The 20160-nt window shown below is 29.8% G+C and overlaps 5 protein-coding genes across 6 annotated transcripts; 3 read left to right on the top strand and 2 right to left on the bottom strand.

Annotated features, from left to right (window-relative positions):
- Positions 1 to 19: 19 nt before the first annotated feature.
- On the top strand, positions 20 to 3017 carry LOC139990545 (F-box/WD repeat-containing protein 4). The gene is made up of 7 exons (XM_072009937.1): positions 20 to 227; positions 709 to 987; positions 1078 to 1228; positions 1384 to 1547; positions 1626 to 1754; positions 1823 to 1970; positions 2077 to 3017. The coding sequence occupies exons 1-7, from the start codon at positions 28 to 30 to the stop codon at positions 2275 to 2277; spliced, it is 1272 nt and encodes a 423-aa protein (XP_071866038.1). The 5' UTR covers positions 20 to 27; the 3' UTR covers positions 2278 to 3017.
- Positions 2988 to 13303, bottom strand: LOC139990531 (cytoplasmic aconitate hydratase). Its single transcript, XM_072009897.1, has 15 exons — positions 13240 to 13303; positions 12412 to 12504; positions 12169 to 12335; positions 11952 to 12097; positions 11302 to 11695; positions 11024 to 11195; positions 10727 to 10944; positions 6086 to 6245; positions 5372 to 5592; positions 5129 to 5285; positions 4826 to 5061; positions 4060 to 4196; positions 3822 to 3969; positions 3585 to 3751; positions 2988 to 3470 (listed from the first exon to the last, which is right to left on the bottom strand). The coding sequence occupies exons 1-15, from the start codon at positions 13244 to 13246 to the stop codon at positions 3218 to 3220; spliced, it is 2676 nt and encodes an 891-aa protein (XP_071865998.1). The 5' UTR covers positions 13247 to 13303; the 3' UTR covers positions 2988 to 3217.
- A 457-nt stretch (positions 13304 to 13760) lies between these two features.
- On the top strand, positions 13761 to 14983 carry Lamtor5 (Late endosomal/lysosomal adaptor, MAPK and MTOR activator 5). The gene is made up of 4 exons (XM_072009968.1): positions 13761 to 13963; positions 14310 to 14371; positions 14448 to 14562; positions 14728 to 14983. The coding sequence occupies exons 1-4, from the start codon at positions 13929 to 13931 to the stop codon at positions 14789 to 14791; spliced, it is 276 nt and encodes a 91-aa protein (XP_071866069.1). The 5' UTR covers positions 13761 to 13928; the 3' UTR covers positions 14792 to 14983.
- Positions 14621 to 17723, bottom strand: LOC139990541 (man(5)GlcNAc(2)-PP-dolichol translocation protein RFT1). 2 transcript variants are annotated; one of them, XM_072009923.1, is made up of 9 exons: positions 17593 to 17723; positions 17342 to 17498; positions 16891 to 17093; positions 16629 to 16815; positions 16279 to 16563; positions 16093 to 16224; positions 15875 to 16006; positions 15303 to 15803; positions 14621 to 15224 (listed from the first exon to the last, which is right to left on the bottom strand). In XM_072009923.1, the coding sequence occupies exons 2-9, from the start codon at positions 17399 to 17401 to the stop codon at positions 15066 to 15068; spliced, it is 1659 nt and encodes a 552-aa protein (XP_071866024.1). In that variant the 5' UTR covers positions 17402 to 17498; positions 17593 to 17723; the 3' UTR covers positions 14621 to 15065. The 2 variants fall into 2 exon arrangements, with proteins under 2 accessions (XP_071866024.1, XP_071866025.1); XM_072009924.1 differs by lacking the exons at positions 17342 to 17498; positions 17593 to 17723 and having other exon boundaries at positions 16911 to 17051.
- Positions 17724 to 18039: 316 nt separating this feature from the next.
- LOC139990554 (mitochondrial S-adenosylmethionine carrier protein) lies at positions 18040 to 19941 on the top strand. Its single transcript, XM_072009953.1, has 6 exons — positions 18040 to 18182; positions 18664 to 18820; positions 18897 to 19006; positions 19247 to 19487; positions 19571 to 19709; positions 19788 to 19941. Exons 1-6 carry the CDS (start codon positions 18117 to 18119, stop codon positions 19897 to 19899), a joined length of 825 nt encoding a protein of 274 aa, XP_071866054.1. The 5' UTR covers positions 18040 to 18116; the 3' UTR covers positions 19900 to 19941.
- Positions 19942 to 20160: the final 219 nt, after the last annotated feature.

Here is a 20160-nt window from a genome sequence, read left to right on the forward strand (position 1 = left end):
GGTTGCCACGTGATTGGTTTGATAAAAATGACAGATGCGTGGCGTTTAGATACTTTACCATCTGACGTTTTGATTTTAATTTTTGATTATTGCCATGCATTTGATTTAGTACGACTTAGCGAAGTTTGTACACGGTTTTATGATATTATACGAGAAGAAACACTTTGGATCAAGAAGAGTAAGCAGCCGATTGTGACGAATCAAACTTCAAAAAAGTTTCGCGAAAGGTATGATAGGTTACGTTTAAATATTTTTTTCTGTATATAACATATTATTTTTGTCGCTGTTTTTAGTTATCGTCCGTGAGGTGATTTTATTTGCACAATTCTGTGTGTTGCAAAGTTCATAATATGTGTTGATACAAAAGACAAGAAGCTTTTATCTTAACATACATATATACGAAATCTAGAAAGCTTCAGGTGGTTCCCAATTGTTCCATAGTACTAACAGTTAATTATATATTTTATATTTATGTCATATATATTATACATTATATTATGTATTTTATATTGATAATTAACATAACAAATAAAATGAAGAAGCATTTATATTTTTTAGAAATAAATTAAATTGTTGTTAATGATATTACTACTAATTATATTACTATTAATTATAAATTTAAGTTATAATTGTAGTATAATATAACATATTAATAAAGTTATGTATTAAACAGAATTTTATTAAAGTTCCAATATCTCAATTTAACAGATGCAAGTCATTACTAAGTTTACGTATAAAGTGGCATGTTTCAAACAATTGGCAATGTGGCAAATACGAGAAGAAAATTCTCTTCTCTCAAAATACCAAAGTTATACCACATGTTCAATTAACCAAAGATATTTTGTGGTGGAGTGGTGGAAATCAATTGTATGGTTTTAGACGTACTGAACCATTTCAAGATAGTAACCGAATTTTTATTCATGATAATGTTAGGAGTGATATTTGCAAATTTATTGTCAAGAATGATTATATTATTACAGGCCATAGGTATTTAGCAATAGGCTTCGTATTAATCAAGATAATAGTAAAGCTGACATCTTATAAAATATTATTTCATATACATACCATTTTTTACAGAGATGGAAGTATACAATTTTGGACAAAGCCACAAAATAGCCGAAATATAAATTTTTACTTTAGTATAGAACAAGCACATTCTAGAAATGTAAATGCATTGGATGAAACATTTACAACTATTATATCAGGTTCCAGTGATGGTACCGTGAAGGTATAATTTTAAATATTACTTCAATAAGTATATAATTAATCCTTTCTGGTCGTAATTTCTGAGGACATTGATCTCGCCAATACTTCAATGCCTAGCAATACCCGGACTTTGACTGGAAAGAGTTAACATTTGAATAATATTATAATAATATCTAGATTTGGACACCTCTTGAAGAAAGGATCTCAAATGTACCTGTAGCAACGATAAATATTGCAGAGTGGGTGTGTTCTCTTTCAGTTGAACCAACGAATAAAAAGGTTGCCATAGGTACTGTTGGTGGTAATAATAAATCTCATCTTCGTATATTTGATCTTGAACAGTAAGCTATTATTTAAATAAACGCAAATTGAAACTTCGAGAACGTCTATATAAAATTTATGTTTCATAATAATTTCAGTTATACCGAATGTGATATATTAAAGTCAGATAAAAACAGATATGCAGGGACATTAGATATGGTTTGGGATAGCCCACAAACTTTGCTTACCTGTGGACATGATACTTATATTCGGAAATGGGACTTGAGGTAAATATAAATATTTCTTATCTTAAAATAATAGCATCATTATTTTTACCAAAAAATAATTATTCTAGGACTGGAACATGTGTGACTTCGTGGCGAGAACCAACAGATGCAACTTTATACTGTATATCATCAGACTATCAGTACACTATGATTACTGGAACTAAATTTAATTGTAAGGCTGTTCTCTGGGATCAAAGACAAGATAATTATGTACAGGTCAGTACTGACGTATTTTTTATACGATATTCGATATAATATATAGTTTATATATCGTATACTATAACATTAAATTATATTTATAACATGTTTTTATTTTTTACAGGTCTACTTCATGAATCTTCATAGAATGTCCAGTCCTACTTATTCTCTCAGCTTTGATAATACACATTTATATGGGGCAACAGATCAACATTTAGTCGAACTAAACTTCTCAGGATATTCGTACAAAAAATCCAATTACAGAGAAATTCTGAAATATGAATATGTAGGACCGTTTAGAACTGGCTCAAACTGGATCGCGTAAAATTAACGACTAATATTAAGTACACTAACATGCAGGAATATTTGGACCCTTCCAAATTGTTGCAAATATATACTCATATTATTTGCAAAAATATTATTGCAAAAAAATACTCTTCAAAGAAAGTTCTTTAATTTAATTTTCATATATAGTTAAAAACAATAAATAAATTATTAAAATAATAGTTAACATTAATTTCTATAAATAAAGGAGCAAAAATTTTAGGTGGGTTAAAATTGTATTTGTTTAATATTGAAACAACGTTTGATCTTAGTTATGGCAAGAAACAAAAAATCAACAGTAGAGGAATATTATTCTATCATGTCAAAAATGTAATAGAAATATCAATATTTTGATTGGGTTCTACCGAAGGTCCAAATAATTATGCACGGCAGTGTATATAAAATAAGAAACACTATACGACTGATATAGATTAAGATATTTTACTATTTAAATTATTGACAAATTTAATTGTAAATTAAAAGCACATCACATCTGCAATAATTATTAACACTTTATTATATCAACAAGTATCAATTTCTGCAAAACTCTTTCTTTTAAATAATCGTTATAAAATGTAAAGAATTTGATTTAATGCACGCATAATTATACAATTCATTCGTAAATTCGTCAGGAACATTTTTTAGTTTTCAACCTAAAGTATATACGAAACTATCCGCATTTTAATAACACCTGAAAAAAAGAACTTGTAATACGTAAAACTAAGTATATTTATTCAAACTTATTTAATGCGTTTGTTCCTTCGCCCTTTTATATTTCATAATACAGAAGCTATTTTTGTTACAATTAACTTCTCTTGTTATAAATAAGGATATGGATACATTCAGACATTAGATGCTGTAAATCCAAACCCAAAATTAAGTATTGCGTTAAGTAACTTCTTATGATAATCTATACTTCACAGGTCCTTGAAATAATCCTATCAAAGCATTTTTCTAATCATATAGTTTAGAATACCACCGTGTTTATAATATGTTAAATCTACTTCGGTATCGAATCGTAGGATTACTTCAAACCTTTTACCATCATCCGTAGTAATGGTAATTAGTTGACCAGGTTCAGAATTTTCAGGGACTGGTATATCATACATTTCATAACCGGTCAATCCTAGGGTCTCTGCAGTTTGCCCAGGTAGGTACTGTAGTGGAATAATACCCATACCTACCAAATTTGACCTGGAAAATAGTAATGGCAATAAAATGTATATAAGGTACTCTCCTACATTTTACATTTTGAAGGTTCTTTACAATGTAAAATTTTTTTCGATTTATTTTGTAATAAATAGTTACCTATGTATTCTTTCATATGACTCAGCTATAACCGCTCGAATTCCAAGAAGATATGGTCCCTTCGCAGCCCAATCTCGTGATGATCCAGATCCGTATTCTTTGCCGACAAGAAGTATTAAGGGTGTTTGATCTTTTGCGTATTTTTCAGCTGCGTCGAAAATATCCATCTAGAAACATACAGTTATGTTCAAAGATATTATAGAGACTAGTTTATTTGATTTTAATATGTCTACAAACCTCTTCCTTAGTAGGAATGTAAATTGTACGTGGTCCAGCTTTTGTTAGAAATTTGTTTACCAAACGAATGTTAGCGAACGTACCTCGTGCCATTACTTCGTCGTTACCTCTACGTGAACCGTAAGAATTGAATTCTTTTGGTGTCAATCTAAAAACAGAAATGGCACAAATGGATCAAATAAAAGATTTATTTATCTTCTTTACCCTTATTCTTCTTTACTTGTACTTTAATACGTACCCACGACCTGCGAGATATCGTGCTGCCGGAGAATTGCGTGCAATACTGCCAGCTGGACTGATATGATCTGTTGTAACAGAATCGCCAAGATTCAGAAGAACGCGTGCTTTGGTAATTGGTTTGATTTTTGTTAATTCCTAATTACAATAAAAATAATCTCAATTAATCCTAACTTACTTATCAAATATAAAATAACATGTCTCTAAAAATTAATAGATTCATGAAGTTGTATATAGGTACATAATTTAGTGAACAAACTTTGCCAATGTGTTCTATAGATAAAATAAAACTAAAATGTGACAAAAATATGAAATGCAATAAACATTGATCCTCTTCCTTTTAGTTTAATACAGGATAAGGTAGGATACATACATAATATTTGTAATATTTTTGTGTTGATACAAGACACATATGTTTACTGTTTTTGAGCACGATTTAAATATTCAACAGTAAACGTACTGTTTCGTTTCGATTTTCAGAATGTAGCAAATATTTATACGAATCGCGATACAACACACCGATATCAACTTTATACTGATAAAAGCGGACGATACTTACACATGACGAAATATACACATTTATAAGCATATATAGCTTTACGTTTCATATTTTTGTTATAATCTTCCAATGTAGATACGGGCTGAAACATGAATTTATGGACCTTTTGCTACATGACTTGTTGTAGTCTTATTTTTATTTATAAAACATATTGGCAGCAAAGTTTGTACACTAAACTGTGGGATGATCTTTATAATATAATATTCACCTTTTGCAAATTTTCGAAGTATGGTGGACTCTTTATGTAGGTAGAACTTTCATCCCATGGATATAATGTAGAATCTGGAGCTAGCAAACTTGCCCAGCTAGAGCTACCCTGTTTAATTTTACTATAAACTTCTGTAAACATTGCCGGAATTACGAATTTTTGCTCGACAGCTTGAATTTCTGATCTAGTAGGCCAAATATCTTGCAGGTATATGGGAGTGCCATCCGCTCGACGACCTGAATATTATGAGCATTATTATGAAACTTTTCAAAGACCATCAAATTAATTAAATCATTCATTTACCAAGTGGTTCCTTTTCAAAGTCTATATCTACCGTTCCAGCAATGGCATAAGCAATTACCAACAGCGGTGATGCTAGGTAATTTGCTCGTGTGTGTGGGTGAATTCTGCCTTCGAAATTTCGATTACCGGACAATATACCACAACATACAAGTGCGTTCTATTTAAGTAAAACAAACAAACAATTAGAAGAGATAGAAATTATTTACGTGGTACAGGAATTGAGGACATTTAATATATTATTACCTTTTCAATAGTTTCAACAATAGCATCTGGAAGAGGACCGCTATTGCCGATACAGGTCATGCATCCGTAACCGACAACATCAAATCCTAATTTTGTTAAATATGGAATCACTCCACTTTCCTCCAAATAATAAGTAACGACTCCAGATCCCGGAGACAATGATGTTTTAATATAAGGCGCAACGCATAAACCAGCTTCAACAGCATTTTTTGCAAGTAGACCTAAGGTTATAAAATTCTATTCTACTAAATATATTCAATTTTTAAATATGAAATTTTAATCATTTTGATATTATATCTTAGAACAGCGGTTCTCAACTTTTATGCTACTACACCACCCCGATAAAACCTTCTTCCGTGCCCGCCTATCTTTTATTTTTTTAATAGATATGATAATATAGACAATAATAATATAGACATTAAATAATAAAAACTCTGTTACAAAAAAAAAAAAAACTGAAAACTACAATTAACAGAATAATGTTATTATTCAAGAATAAGGTTGTGCTATAACATATACGTGCGTTACGATATGAAGTTTTATTTATTTCTAGATATTAAAAATAATATTTTAATACAAAATTTTAGCGCTTCCCCTGGCAACAGTCCGCGCTTTCCAAGTTGTAAATCATTGTCTAAGAACGTAAATTGTCTTTTAAGTTTCAATGGGTAATAAATAAAGGTCAAGGTGAAAATATTTTGTAAAAGAAATTACCTGCTCCAAGCATGACACTGGGGTTGCTAGTATTAGTACAACTAGTAATGGCAGCAATGACCACCGAACCATGTCTTAATTTGTAGTCTTTCCCTCCATACTCAAACATACCTACGGTATCTACTTTCTCAGGGCTTAAACCATATCCTTTGAATCCTACCTGAAAATAAAAATACTTTTCTAGTAATATGCTTTTCCACTATTCAATAAAACAAGATTGAGATATAAAATAAAAAAATATATATATATATAAAAGTATAGCATACATAAACAATTAATTTTTATAGATAGGTTTAGAAAAGTTTATATGAAAATATAAAAATGAAAAATCATTTGTTCGAATCATAGATTGCTTCAAGGAATGGGAATCTAAATCCTTTCGTACATCAATACACGAAAGTTTGATGACCTACGAGCATGATTGCACGTAGAATTCATTGTCCGGTGATTTGCTGAAGACGCAATCTTATATCGCAAAACGGCAGGTCTCCAACTGTTTCGACATTCAATGTCTAACATATGAAGCTTTATTTTTATTTCATTCGTATGTAATTATTTATTTTACACATTTATAAATAAATAGGATGTTCCATGAATAGTGAGCTAAAATTTTAGTATAAATTCAAGAGATTGGGCATCGAAGCAAGTAAATAAATGTATATAATCACATGTTCAATCACATGTTCAATCAATAATCACAAAATTAAATAGTCTACTTATATAAAGTATCATTATAAAATGTTCATACATTTGGTACGAACATCACTCCAATAACAATTATAATGTGAATCTTAAATTAAATTATAATTAATAAAACTTTAGACAATATCTATATATGTATACATATACATAAATTTTTGTTCAATTTTTTAAACACACCCTATATATTGTTATATTGATGATAGTTTCGCCAATGTAATAAAATTCCATAAATTCACAGAACAGTAAACCGAAGATCAATAGTGACATTTTCCTTCGGAAACACAACTGTTCGAATATCCTTAACGATGTCTCCGTTTACCGAGGCTGTTAAGGTCATTGTAATCAGTTTTGGAACTTGGGAATAGTAAACGCATTGTCGATACCTAAATTTTTGAAGGCTCTTCAGCATAGAATACGCACCGTTTTCGACCATTACCGGAAACGTTATCGCCCGAGCTTTCCCTTGCATTTAGGGATTACTTCCATAAATTCTACACGGGCGAAGCACTTACTTTCTCCGTCCTTTTAATTGCAAAGCAATTACCTATAGGTTCACGAAACCTAGGACCCAAAATCTAAAATCTAATCTCTACTAGAAAGTATTTTCTACAATATGAGTTTCAAAATAATATGAATTTTCTATAATATGATATATGTTATTATAAGAAAAAAAAAAAAAATGTAAACAAAGTTTGTATAAAATTCCTCAGATATTAGAAATTTTATTTTTTATCTGAAGGAACTGCAGTAAAGAAACAGCTTCAGTACTAAATAACTTGAGCACACCAATAAAAAATTAATCAAAATCAAATCACTCTTTAAAAAATGCTAACATAAACTCAGAATAGTTTTACTCTTTCAAACATGCTATAAATTCATAATAACGAACTTTCGCATTTTTGAAAATACAGAATTTTTAAATATAAAATGCTCCTATACCTATACCTATACCCGTACTTCTTCTTCTCTTCCAATAAATACAATTTAAATACTAAGGCTGTCTTCTTATTGCTACAAACTCTTCAATTGCTATACATATGATAGAAAAGGATTTTACAGAAATAATTTCAATAGAGAGAACAAGACCAATCGTTTGCAATATAAGGCACGGCGAATATCTGTACATAAGACGGTGGTATGCAACAAAATGCGTGAGCTTTGCAAAATGAATGGATGTTGTATCAGCAATTTCAGCGAGGTTGCACGTCGTTCGTAGCCTCATCGAAAACAGTCGCCCGTGCTCTCCGCGAAATTCAAGATCGATCGATCATCGGTACGTATAAAATATTTTTTACATACGGAGATCGGTTGCGGTTGCAATTGTTATAACATTATCATCAGTCGTACATATGTAAATTCTTTACAGCCTCTCAATGACAAAGATATTCTAATTTGATATCTGACTTCTTTCTTTTTAAGAATAATATATATAAAATTATATTTTTAAAAAATTGTATTATGTTACCCAATCAAGGCTCTATAAAAGACATAATATTTTCAAATATAAATCAACTTTTGCTTTTAAATAAATTTATCAATTTCATTTGTAACTTGAAAATCTCTAAGTACATATATTTGAGAAATTCTAATTATCCTATTCTCTTCTCAATTTTAGTTCTTTAATTTTCCCTTTTCTTTTTATTTGAAAATCGTTTGATACTGATACTCGTGGATTAAGTCTTCGATTGATATTAATACTCGTAATTTCTTAGGGTTCTTTCAGAAAGAAACGGTATAGTTCTTGGGCCGTATCCATCATGGCCAAGTCAAAAATCCGACGACAAAAGGGCGTTGAATTTCATGACACGGATGAACAGTCAGCTCTCTATGATTCACGTGGATGAGTTTTCAGCAAATGTCCTTACTGTGATAGCATAGTAATGCGATTCCGATGTTGAACATCTTTCAATAGAAATCGATCGGTCCCTTGTTTTTAAAATCATGCGAGCTTGTTGTTGCTTCATCACGTTCGCACGATTATCGTTACTGCTTTTGACCAATATTTATATCGCGATGGTCAACCATTAACATATAATAATCTAAAGCATACAATGACTAACTCATGTACATAAACGTAACTCATTTTCAAGCTAGCAATAAATGTAGGTTGTTCATGTAAATATTGCACGATTTGAAAAAAGATAACGCTGTCTTATAACTTTTTCTTCTAAAATCATCCATTGAAAACATTTATTAAGAACTATTTATCTTGTGAATTGACTACGGATTTCTGTGCAAATTCATATTTCTAAAAATATAATTAAAAAAATAAAATCTCAGTAGAAAATTATTTTATCTACCAACTATTATAACAAGCACAGTACTTTGGATTTTTATATTACCTACATTGAGTGTAGTTTTTCACTTTCAGCTTTCGTATAAATGCATAAAAATCTACAATCTACTTATAAATAATTTACCAAATACTTTTTTCTTATTGTTCAACAAACGACTAAATTAATCAACTCAGTAGTTATAATTATATTCATTTTACACTAAATAATAACCATAGAACTATAAAATTTGTTTTTGCCAATATTTCTATGTTATTCCTAAAAACAACACATGATTTCATTTTAGTCGTTTACAGGGAAACATTGTATGCACAATGACCTCATCGAAAAATCTTTGGCTACCTGAGGAAGGTATAGAAAGTTCATGGAATGTTCACCAGGTTGGTGTGGATGGCCGGCATTGCTTAAGGAAGGAGGGTGGGGGGTACCTCCAGGAAGTATATAAATGAGACAGACGAGCGTAAAAGTTAACAGTGTGCGGTTAACAAGTGCGGACGGTCAGTCATCGTAAACGAAGTCGACAGTGCTTTAGCTGTCTAGTGACTTTAACTTCAATTTCGAACAAAAATTGATCTTCGTAAAACATACTGCATATTGGGGGAGTTAAAATCGTTACTGCTTCGTCTTTGTGATAAACTGTTCTTGAACTATTAGTGATCTGTTATTAACCTTAAGATTCATTGACGATCGGTATAGTCATTTTGCTCGTATTCATCTCACAGTATAACATTCGTACCAGTTAAAGAAGTTAGGCCGAAGAAACATCCTACATGTTTGAAGAACAATATGGAGACTGCTATCGGATGAAATCTGGTCCGGTGTGGTTGGGAAAGAAGCCTCACCGGGTAAGATTCATCCAGTGTCCGTCTCCGTTCTCCAATCGTTATTAAGAAGTATTTACGTAACGTATACTCTCGTTATTAGGGACGAAGTATTCATCTAGTATTACGTTGCAGAGAAATCGTGACTAGATCGAAATACTCGTCTTCAATAGCGAGATTCTTCATCCACAAGTGTGTTCGTCCAGCTTCAACATTTTTACCAAATCGTCTCGTTTATTTTTCCTTGGTGATCTATTTATATGGTGAATCGAAAAACCATAAAGCTAGACCAGCAAGGTAAGATATACGAGACATACCTTCATGTAATATGGTGAAGCATAATGATAATATACCAAGGTACAAGGTAACAGGATCTCTCTCCAAATATTTCAAAATCGCGCTTTGTGAACTCATATACACGCCACAGATAATCGTCTTTTAGATGAAAGGATCCGAAGGGACTCTTGCTGTGATGTGTCGCCCTAAGAGATTCATATCACAGCAGTAGTTACCTAGGATTCTTTCGCCTTTCTCCACTGGGAAACTTTAGCAAGCACACATCACGCTTCGAAATAGCACGCAGAACGACGCGCTTGGAAAGACGCAGAAAGATGCACATACTTCTAAGTACAGCATGAGATAAACGTGATCCTGTTTGACGCTAATAATTGATCGTCACTGGGTTTTGTTTGTCCCATACGAGTACTGAACAATCATCGCTATTGCATGTTACTACACAATCAAATATCCTGCACAACGGATGTTAATAAATTGGCACAATAGCATTCTATGGTAAGAATGTTATGATAACTTAAAAATCCTACCTTATTAGTAAGGCACTTCCTGAAGTCTGCCTTCATATCTACGACAGACACTCGATCGTGAGGCCTCTTAGGGCCACTAACGCTAGATACAACACTTGCTAAATCCAAACTGACTATCTCTGAGAAAACCGGATCTTGGTTTGGGTCGTCATAGTTCCTTAACATGCGTACACTAGTAAGATATTTCTCTATCATATTAATATGTTCGTCAGTTCGTCCTATAAAAGAATTTTATACATGAATTGCATTGTAGAGGTGTTATTGTCAATTTTAATATTCTTCTTATATTTTGTATACCTGTTTGTTTTAAGTATGCTAAACTCTGCTGGTCAATAGGGAAGAATCCAACTGTTGCACCGTATTCTGGGCACATGTTCGAGATTGTTGCGCGATCTGCAATACTCAATTGAGAAACGCCTGGACCGAAGAATTCTACAAATTTTCCAACAACTCCAATCTGACGAAGGTGCTGCAATTATATAAATAAATAAATTATTATTATATAAATAAATTATAAATCTTTTGTATCATTAGGTTCACAAATATTTTTTTAAAACTAGGAAATTTTCTGCTACCTTAGTAATTGTAAGAACAAGATCTGTTGAAGTCGCATATTGATTCAAAACTCCCTCTAATCTATATCCCACTACTTTTGGTACTATCATTGATATCGCCTGGCCTAACATAACGGCCTCAGCCTCAATTCCTCCAACACCCCATCCAAGTACACCGAGACCATTGATCATAGTTGTATGGGAATCTGTCCCAACTACGCTATCGGGGTACAACATATTATCCGTATCAAATACAACTCTGGCTAGGTATTCCAAATTTACTTGATGTACTATTCCACTTCCTGGAGGTACGATTAACATATTTTGAAATGCTTTGGCACCCCATTTTAAAAACATAAATCGTTCCTTGTTTCTTTCGAATTCGAGATCTTCATTTTTTTTCAAGGCATCTTTGCTGGAAAAAATCACTGTTATCAGAGCTATGTTATCTTTATTACCCAATATAAAGCTATTATCACTATTTTAAATATTTGTATAATATCGTTCATATTGATTTTAAAAGAAAAAAGAAACAAAAATAGATTTAGAGTTGGCCTTATTATGTAATCATGTTACATAAAAATACGAAATTATCTTTTTGATTTGATAAGTACACACTTTACACTTTACCTTTTTGTCAAATTAAATATGTAGCAAAACTATTTATTTACCTTCTAATAAAGTCAACTTGTATAGAATGATCAATAACAAGATCAGATGGACAAATGGGATTTATTTTCTTTGGATCAGATCTTAGCCTTTTCACAGCATCTCTCATAGCTGCAAAATCCACAACTGCTGGCACTCCAGTAAAGTCCTATTTAAAATAGAACTTAGATCACTAACAAAATCATAAACACATAAAAGTTCTTTTACAAAACTATTTACCTGTAATATTACCCTAGCTGGTTTAAAAGCCACTTCTGCTCCTTCTTCAAGAGCCTGATTATGTTCCCAGTCTGAAATCTTTTCAACATCAGATTTCTTTACCTGGAAATTATCACAATTTCTGATTGCACTTTCCAAGAGTACTCTAATCGAGAAAGGTAATCTGTCTGTAAAAATATCCATCTTAAAAAATTGTAATTCTTTTATATGAAATGATGTGTTTAACAATTTATTGATACATACCATATTTTTTTCCAATATTAGTAATATCAAAATACTTATATTCCTTAAGTCCAATTTTAATGGACTTCATTAAATGATTATATGGATTTTCGTCTGAAAATAATTTACCATATTAAAATTGCATTGAATAAAGATATTTATTTCCTGAAATAGAAAATATTGATTTTGAAATTAAAATATATACAAAATTATAAAACAATCATATACTTTCTATAAAATAAATATTTAGTATGTAGCATATAATATCAAACTTCTTTTCAAATATTCAATTCTTCATTCATATAATTGCTTTAGTTAAAATTTATTTACATATTACTCAATTACTAATTATCGAAATTATACTTCATCAAAAATCAAATGATAGTTGTCAAGCAATTTTCGTTTAATTTTCTTTCTTCAACTGTCGTGGCATTTTAAACAAGAGAATGCGTAAAAAATATTCATGCAATGTAGTTGTCAAATGTAACAGGTGTCATAAAATTATAAGCAATGTCACATAGCATTCTTTATTTAAAATAAATTTATTTGACTTTATATATAGAAATGACTAATTTAAGATTCTCATGTATTGGCATAAAAAAATAACATAGAAAAATGAAATTTGAAAAGATTGTTCTTCCGGTGATTTCTTAAATTAGGGTAATACATGCATAATATTATGCAAATTTCATATTGTAATAAATGATGGAACATTTTCTTTCAATAGAATATAAAAAGGTGAAATTAAAACAATAAATTACAGTGTAAGCGCGTTTTTCATTTTTTTTAATTATTGTAAATCTATTTTTAAAATAAATGAAAATAGACAAAGCAGATCTTGACACTTACCAGCCATGATTGTCACTGTACCAGTCACGTCGTCCAATTCGCTTACGATGTGATATTATTTATACAGGGTGACGAACACATACGTTACAAAAACATTCTTTTTTTAAAGAAATTTGTTTACTTACATTTTAATATTCTATAATAAAGATAATAATTATATTAAATTATAATAGATTACGATATATTATTCGATATAATTCATATTTTATTTTCCTTTATCGAAATTAAATATCATATAAAAGTATTATTTTATAATGATATGAGAAATTATCTACTTGCTTATGAAACATGTGATTTACATTCGATGAGTAACAATTTTTATGCATTTGTAACAAAACAACTTATTATAATAATAAAATTCTTACACGTTGTTATTTACTTGTAAAAGTATATTTTGTAAATTTTTATGTAGTACAATTTTTTTCAGAATAAATGTAATAAATGTATTTTACAAGAATACTGTTTTTTGTAACACCATCTAGAAATGGTAATCGATACAGAATGTGTGACGATTGCGATATATCGAATCATTCAATTAAACTTGTTGCAGTTCTGAGTATTCCGACTTGCGAACGTATACAAAACTGTGTAATTATGATAAACGTCAAAACAATAAATTCTTTTTAACGAACAACTAATTAATGCAAATTATTTTTTAACGAGCGCGTTTTGTAATTTAATTCCTTGAAATGGAAAAGAATTTAGAAAAAACATTAGATGACGTGTAAGTTTTATACAAGAATTTTTTCATATATCTTCATCATATATCTCATATATGACAAAGCGGTTATCTAAATTGATGTTTGTTTTAGTGCTAGTGATACAAATATTTTGCACAATGCAGTATTCTCATTAACATTTAATATTCATATACCATTATTTCATATTCATATTACTGTAAAACTAAATATAACCTTTATACTTACTAACTTAAATTGTGATACAATATGAGGAATTCTGTTAATTTTTGTGTCTATTGATATAACAATACATTTAAAAAATTTATTATAAAATACATTTAAAATGTAAAAATTAACAAATTATTAATTGAATTTAATATTTTTAAATAGTAATAATACTGAAGGTATTATTGGCTGCATCTTGGCTGATCATGCCGGATTATGTTTAGGAGGTATTTCTAGCTAATTTTATTTACATTGTACGCTAAACATTATCTGGAAGAATAAGAATAAAACAAATATTTTCAGCCAAAGGAAATGCATCTACTGATAGTGCAGGAATAATTGCAGCTATTGCAGATCAAGTTGCAAAGCTAGAACCTAAATCACCAACTCCAGTTATTTCTCTTCAAAATGATAGCAAGTAATGTTTTTTTTATTGATTTTGTTTTGTTTTATACTGTTAAAATTAAGATACAAAATTATTAATCAACAAATTTATTAAACAACTTTGAAACTCAACATGTCTTTAATTAATCTTTAAACTAGCACTAAATTAATATTAAAAACATTATAAATTATTTTGTAGGAAATGCCTTATACAACGCCAAGGTGCAATAGTAGGTGCCATTTATAAGGATATTTCTATGTAAAATAGTTTTGTTATATAAATGAATAATATTGTTTGTATGTAAACTAAGCTCCATTATGTTTGTTATTTTGTTAATTATATATAAACTTTAAATATATAAGTGACTTTTTAACACATCCTCATGAGATAGTAGAACTTGTACTTGATTCTGATTGTAACAGTATAGAAAATACATGATTATTAAATTTTACAAGACTTATAAGAGTTCGTTATAGCACCTTTGTAGATAGTTTGTAGGTAAATATCAATAAATCACCATTAAAACATATCTAAGGTCAGTCACTTTTCTTGTGTCTGTTACTTCTTTCATACCATTTGTTTGTACCAAGTCTAATTAAATCATGGTGTTCATATATCCAAGAGACAAGTACTATCATAAACATTATCACTCCAATAATTAAATGCAATAATTTTTCATCTGGAAAAAAGTAAGCCTGAAACATAAAAATTTCAAACTGTAATACTAGATTTTCTATTAATATATGGAATAATGAAAAGTATTACTCCATTACATGAGAGACATTAGTGATCAATGCTGCTATTAGAAGAGAAGCAGAAAACATAGGCTTTGGCACTAATCCACGTAATGGACGGTACATTGTATCTTTGTATCTTTTATTGATAAACCTTGTAGAATGCACAATTCTTAAACTCATGTTTACACAGTTTCCAAGAATGAAACCAACTGGTCCAAACCAAATAGCAAATAAATAGGATGCACACAGAAATGCGATCGATTCGTAAATCATAATCAAATTGCTCTTATTTATAGTCGCACTATCGGCCGTTGCATTGCTGTAACATTCTGTTACTCCATTTATTCCCAAAAGGAGGATAGCTAGACAATGTGCTCGCATTAAGAGTACTGGCAGATGCGAAATTAATTTAGCACCGCCATATAACCATAAAAGTGTGCTTGAATATGACTGTCCAAACACTAAAACAACTAACCCAATCGACATAACAGCTGAACATAAATGTGTAAGCACATTTACACTTTCTTGTATTTTTACCTTTAAAGGAAACTTATTTTTAATAATTTGTAGTATATGAATACATGAAAAATGTTTCATATAATACCTACAGGATTTTGGTCATTAACTGGTTTGTCTCGTTTTACCATTTGAGTAAAATAGAAATATCCACTTTCTTCTATTGGACGGAAAATAAACCTTGCTGCTAAAGAACCTAAATTATTTATAATTTCGTATGTTCCCTTTAAACATATGAAAATAAAATCAAATAGAAAAAAATTAATTTAATGAACTCATATATAAATACTTATTATAACTGATTAAATACCTGTTCAGTAAATGTTAATACTGGCATTACTGTCATAATTAGCCTTTCTCCTTCTGTTAAAATTTGCTTTAGAATTCCTTGTCTAAAGAAACTCCATGTAAGAATAGTCAACTTTTTATCTAGATATGATTCCTAAAAATGACAGTCTGTATACATAATACACAAAAGATCCATCTTAATACATACTTTGTTTGTCAATTGCCCAGGCAAAAAGTCCTTCACTGTTTTGAAAGGAAATTCTTTCACAACATACTCGTCAGTACTGTCTTTTAATGACATACGCCTCTTTAGCTTACACTTGTTAAGCTTTTTAATATAATAATGAAAGTATAAATAGTGACTAGCAGTATAAAATATTGCTGCAACTAGTTGAGCTACACCAAATGCTAACAATGCATTCTCTGGATTTTGGAGTATCAATGGAACAAATGTTATAGTACGAATAGCAATCATGATAGAATCAAGTATAATCTAAAAAAATTCAATAACTAATTATAAGTACAATTTCCCATACTATCTTTAATTCAAAATCTTACTTTCAACCTAACAAATAAAAATGCACTAGCAACCAGTTGAACGATTAAAGATGATAATTCAATAATACAAGACAAGGCAACTGCCCAAACTGCAAATGTATAATATGATGGTAATGCCTCAGATGTTGTTAAAACAGAAAGCCAAATATATCCAAACAGTAGGGACATTAAAAAACATATAGGAACCCTGAAAAAATATTTACCATCTAAGTATTTATGTAGATTTCATTTATATTATAACTAATCACTTTTAGAAACGAACGTCATCCATAATAAATTTACAACTTGAGCCCAATTATGTTCTGCTGTATTGGTTAAACATGCTTTCATAAATGGTTCTCGAGACAGAAACAAAATCATTGATTCCAATAATAGTAGTCTCACATTTATGACTCCTAAAACAGCTTGACCCACGTACCGAACAACGAAAGCATTTAAAATAAAAGTGACTCCTCTGCATAATATCTAAAAAGAAGTTGATTATAATTATTTTTCTCATATATATCTTAGCTTATTGACATGTTAGAAGCTATCAGATATTAATGAAAACAATATAATTGTTTTAAATATAAGCAAATAAAGGTATTATAATCATGAATAATAGCAGTAGAATTTGTATTTATATACATGATATAATTTTTCTCATAGATAGAGAATGATGTTTTGTGCTATTAAATACTTAAGTTTTAATAGTGTTGTGTTATTATATATACCTGAAATACAATATTGAACGAAGCTGTTTCCACGCTGCTTTTCAAAATATTTTGTGACATTTTTATAGACAATCAAATGATAATATAAATGTTTCGAGATTCCCGCCCAAAGGGGTGATCAATGAAATTCAAGGTTATGTGAACACTTTAACAGTATCTAAAACATCAAGTCGATCATTTTTCAGTAATTTCATTCGCGCTCCTAACTAATCGGAACATAGCAAATACAAAAGCCAAGAATTTCTTCATACAGCATGAAACGGATTTCATGACGTAATTGCGTTAATTTTCTATATATATGCATTGTATCTAGTAATTTTGTGTCATGCATCTTCATCTATTCTTCCTAGTGGAAAACTGTTTTCAAAACAAAAGCTTCTTCCTAACCTTGGTGACACAGAATTTTGACATACATGAGATAAGGTTAGGTTCACCTAGCAGACTATCACAGTAGAATCAGAGATTGTAGCGAAAGTAGACAATGATTAACTTGTGAAGTGGTCATTACGCAATAATGTCCATGTGGTATTTTCATTTCATACCGCTACTTCACGGATACAAAATGTTAAATTTCTAAAATAGGTATCTCTGATCGCTTTCCTTCATTTAACAAATATTCTACGATGGTTAAACTATCACACGATGACTTTTTAATTATTAATTAAACGAAACGAAACATAATAATATTAAACATTTAATTATTTTTTTAAATTTTACTATCTCTATTCGATAATGTTAATACAGTAAAGAAAATCAAAAATTATACTAATCGAAAATGTTACAAGAAAGTAATCCAGCAGCCACCACAGGTGCGAAACACGTTTTCATTACTTCGTTAATCGTAAGTAAATTATTGTGTAATGAGTATATGATCAAATAACATGCATGCCTCTATTATCATTAATACACGTGGCAATTCTTTACATTATTATAAAAAATTATATTATTTATATCATTTTTAATTATATATTTATATCATTTTATATAAATTTGTATTAATGTTAATATCGTTTCAATCTTTTTAAAAAAGTTTTTATAATTTATTTACTTAAAAATAACAAATATAGTAAATAGCGCCAATTTTTAAAAAAATTATATTTTCTTAAAAATTAACGTATATAATATTATTTTATAACATTTATTTATGAATTTACGGTTAACAATTCATGGATATTTTTGCAACTAAAAGTTATATTTTTATGATATACATATTTTTAATATATATATTGTATATCCAATATATATAATCTAAGAGCAGTCAGATTTTTAAGTCAACATCTACACATGCAATTGTAAGAAAAATAATATTTAATCGACGATAGTCAGGTGCTCTCGCAGGAACCATGTGCGATTTTATATCATTTCCTTTGGATACTCTTAAAACGCGATTACAAAGTCAACATGGTTTCTTAAAATCTGGTGGTTTTAGACAATTGTATAAGGGTTTAGGCCCCGTAATGATAGGATCCGCACCATCAGGTAAACTTAAGATAACAATTTGTCCTTTAATACATTTTAAAAATAAAAATAATATTGATAAAAATATTCCTTGCAGCTTCGTTATTTTTTATAACTTATGAAACTTTAAAAATAATGTTTCAACCTCAAATACCTGAACAATATCACGTGTTTATACATATGACTGCCGCGTCAGTCGGAGAAATGGTAATTTATATCTTATTAATGTTATATGTAAATAATAACAACAATAATAATAATAATAATCAATATATACAATTTAAGGGTGTGTGGGTACTCGGTATTTCAGGTTCGGATCAGGTCAAGCTCACGATTTCGAATACTTGCACACCCCTAATATAATCAATATACAATGTATGAACGATCCTTTTTACCTCTAAATATACAATTACAAACAGCTTTGTAATGCTGAGATGTTACTAATAGGTTGCATGTCTTATTCGAGTCCCAGTAGAAGTAGTAAAACAAAGGAGACAAGCATTTTTAAGCGATGCCCACAAATTACCTTTGAGAGCTTTATATCGTGGTTACGGAAGTACTGTGATTAGAGATTTACCGTTCGGTTTAATTCAAATGCCACTCTGGGAATATTTTAAACTTTATTGGAAAAAACACATGAAACGTGAGTGCACGCCTATGGAGGGTGCTATCTGCGGATCGGCGTCAGGTAGAAAAATAAAAAAAGTTAATTAAATCACGGGCATGCATTAACTTTATATATTTTATTATTACGAACATTGATTTTTACAGTTGCTATATCTGCGGCCCTAACGACACCTTTAGACGTTGCAAAAACTAGAATAATGTTGTCGAATGTAACGGTAGGAAAAGATGAAATAAAAATATCCGCGATGTTAAGTAAGGTTTACCACGATCATGGTTTTAAAGGGTACAGAACAAGCTTGTCTCTTAAATATTCAATTCTATTTGTTATCTTACAAACACAATAATCGATAAACATTTTCAGACTTTTTGCAGGCTTTGTACCAAGAGTGTGTGGTTTTACTATTAGCGGATTCGTATTTTTTGGTGTTTACGAAAAAGTTAAAGAAATTTGTATTGCGGTTTTGCCACCATAATGTTGTGAAAGATACATTTATAAATATAAATCATGGTTAATATTTTGTCAAATGATACTACCATAGAATCAAAATAGAAAGAAAATTGAGATAGAAGTTAATTTCGTATGTATTTGGTAGTAATTTTATCATAAATATTGCATGTTAATCTTTCATCAGTAATATAATATATTAATGAATAAGAAAATTTTTTTAAACTTTTTTTATAATCACATCGTATTTGTTATAATATATTTTATTACTTTTTCTATTTCTACTACC

This window comes from Bombus fervidus, chromosome 9 (assembly GCF_041682495.2).
Source record: "Bombus fervidus isolate BK054 chromosome 9, iyBomFerv1, whole genome shotgun sequence".
NCBI lineage: Eukaryota > Metazoa > Arthropoda > Insecta > Hymenoptera > Apidae > Bombus > Bombus fervidus.

Coding starts and splice junctions, on each gene's coding strand:
- LOC139990545 (XM_072009937.1), top strand. CDS start 28: ATGACAGATGCGTGGCGTTTAGATACTTTACCATCTGACGTTTTGATT. Junction 228..708: donor TCAAAAAAGTTTCGCGAAAG/GTATGATAGGTT, acceptor TCAATTTAACAG/ATGCAAGTCATTACTAAGTT. Junction 1,755..1,822: donor ATTCGGAAATGGGACTTGAG/GTAAATATAAAT, acceptor TAATTATTCTAG/GACTGGAACATGTGTGACTT.
- LOC139990531 (XM_072009897.1), bottom strand. Junction 12,336..12,411: donor TAATATTGGAAAAAAATATG/GTATGTATCAAT, acceptor ATATTTTTACAG/ACAGATTACCTTTCTCGATT. Junction 3,471..3,584: donor TCATATGAAAGAATACATAG/GTAACTATTTAT, acceptor ACTATTTTCCAG/GTCAAATTTGGTAGGTATGG.
- Lamtor5 (XM_072009968.1), top strand. CDS start 13,929: ATGGAAAAGAATTTAGAAAAAACATTAGATGACGT. Junction 13,964..14,309: donor GAAAAAACATTAGATGACGT/GTAAGTTTTATA, acceptor ATTTTTAAATAG/TAATAATACTGAAGGTATTA. Junction 14,563..14,727: donor TCTCTTCAAAATGATAGCAA/GTAATGTTTTTT, acceptor ATTATTTTGTAG/GAAATGCCTTATACAACGCC.
- LOC139990541 (XM_072009923.1), bottom strand. CDS start 17,401: ATGTCACAAAATATTTTGAAAAGCAGCGTGGAAACAGCTTCGTTCAAT. Junction 16,816..16,890: donor GTAAATTTATTATGGATGAC/GTTCGTTTCTAA, acceptor ATATTTTTTCAG/GGTTCCTATATGTTTTTTAA. Junction 16,007..16,092: donor TATTAACATTTACTGAACAG/GTATTTAATCAG, acceptor ATATGTTTAAAG/GGAACATACGAAATTATAAA.
- LOC139990554 (XM_072009953.1), top strand. CDS start 18,117: ATGTTACAAGAAAGTAATCCAGCAGCCACCACAGGTGCGAAACACGTT. Junction 18,821..18,896: donor GATAGGATCCGCACCATCAG/GTAAACTTAAGA, acceptor TATTCCTTGCAG/CTTCGTTATTTTTTATAACT. Junction 19,488..19,570: donor TATCTGCGGATCGGCGTCAG/GTAGAAAAATAA, acceptor TGATTTTTACAG/TTGCTATATCTGCGGCCCTA.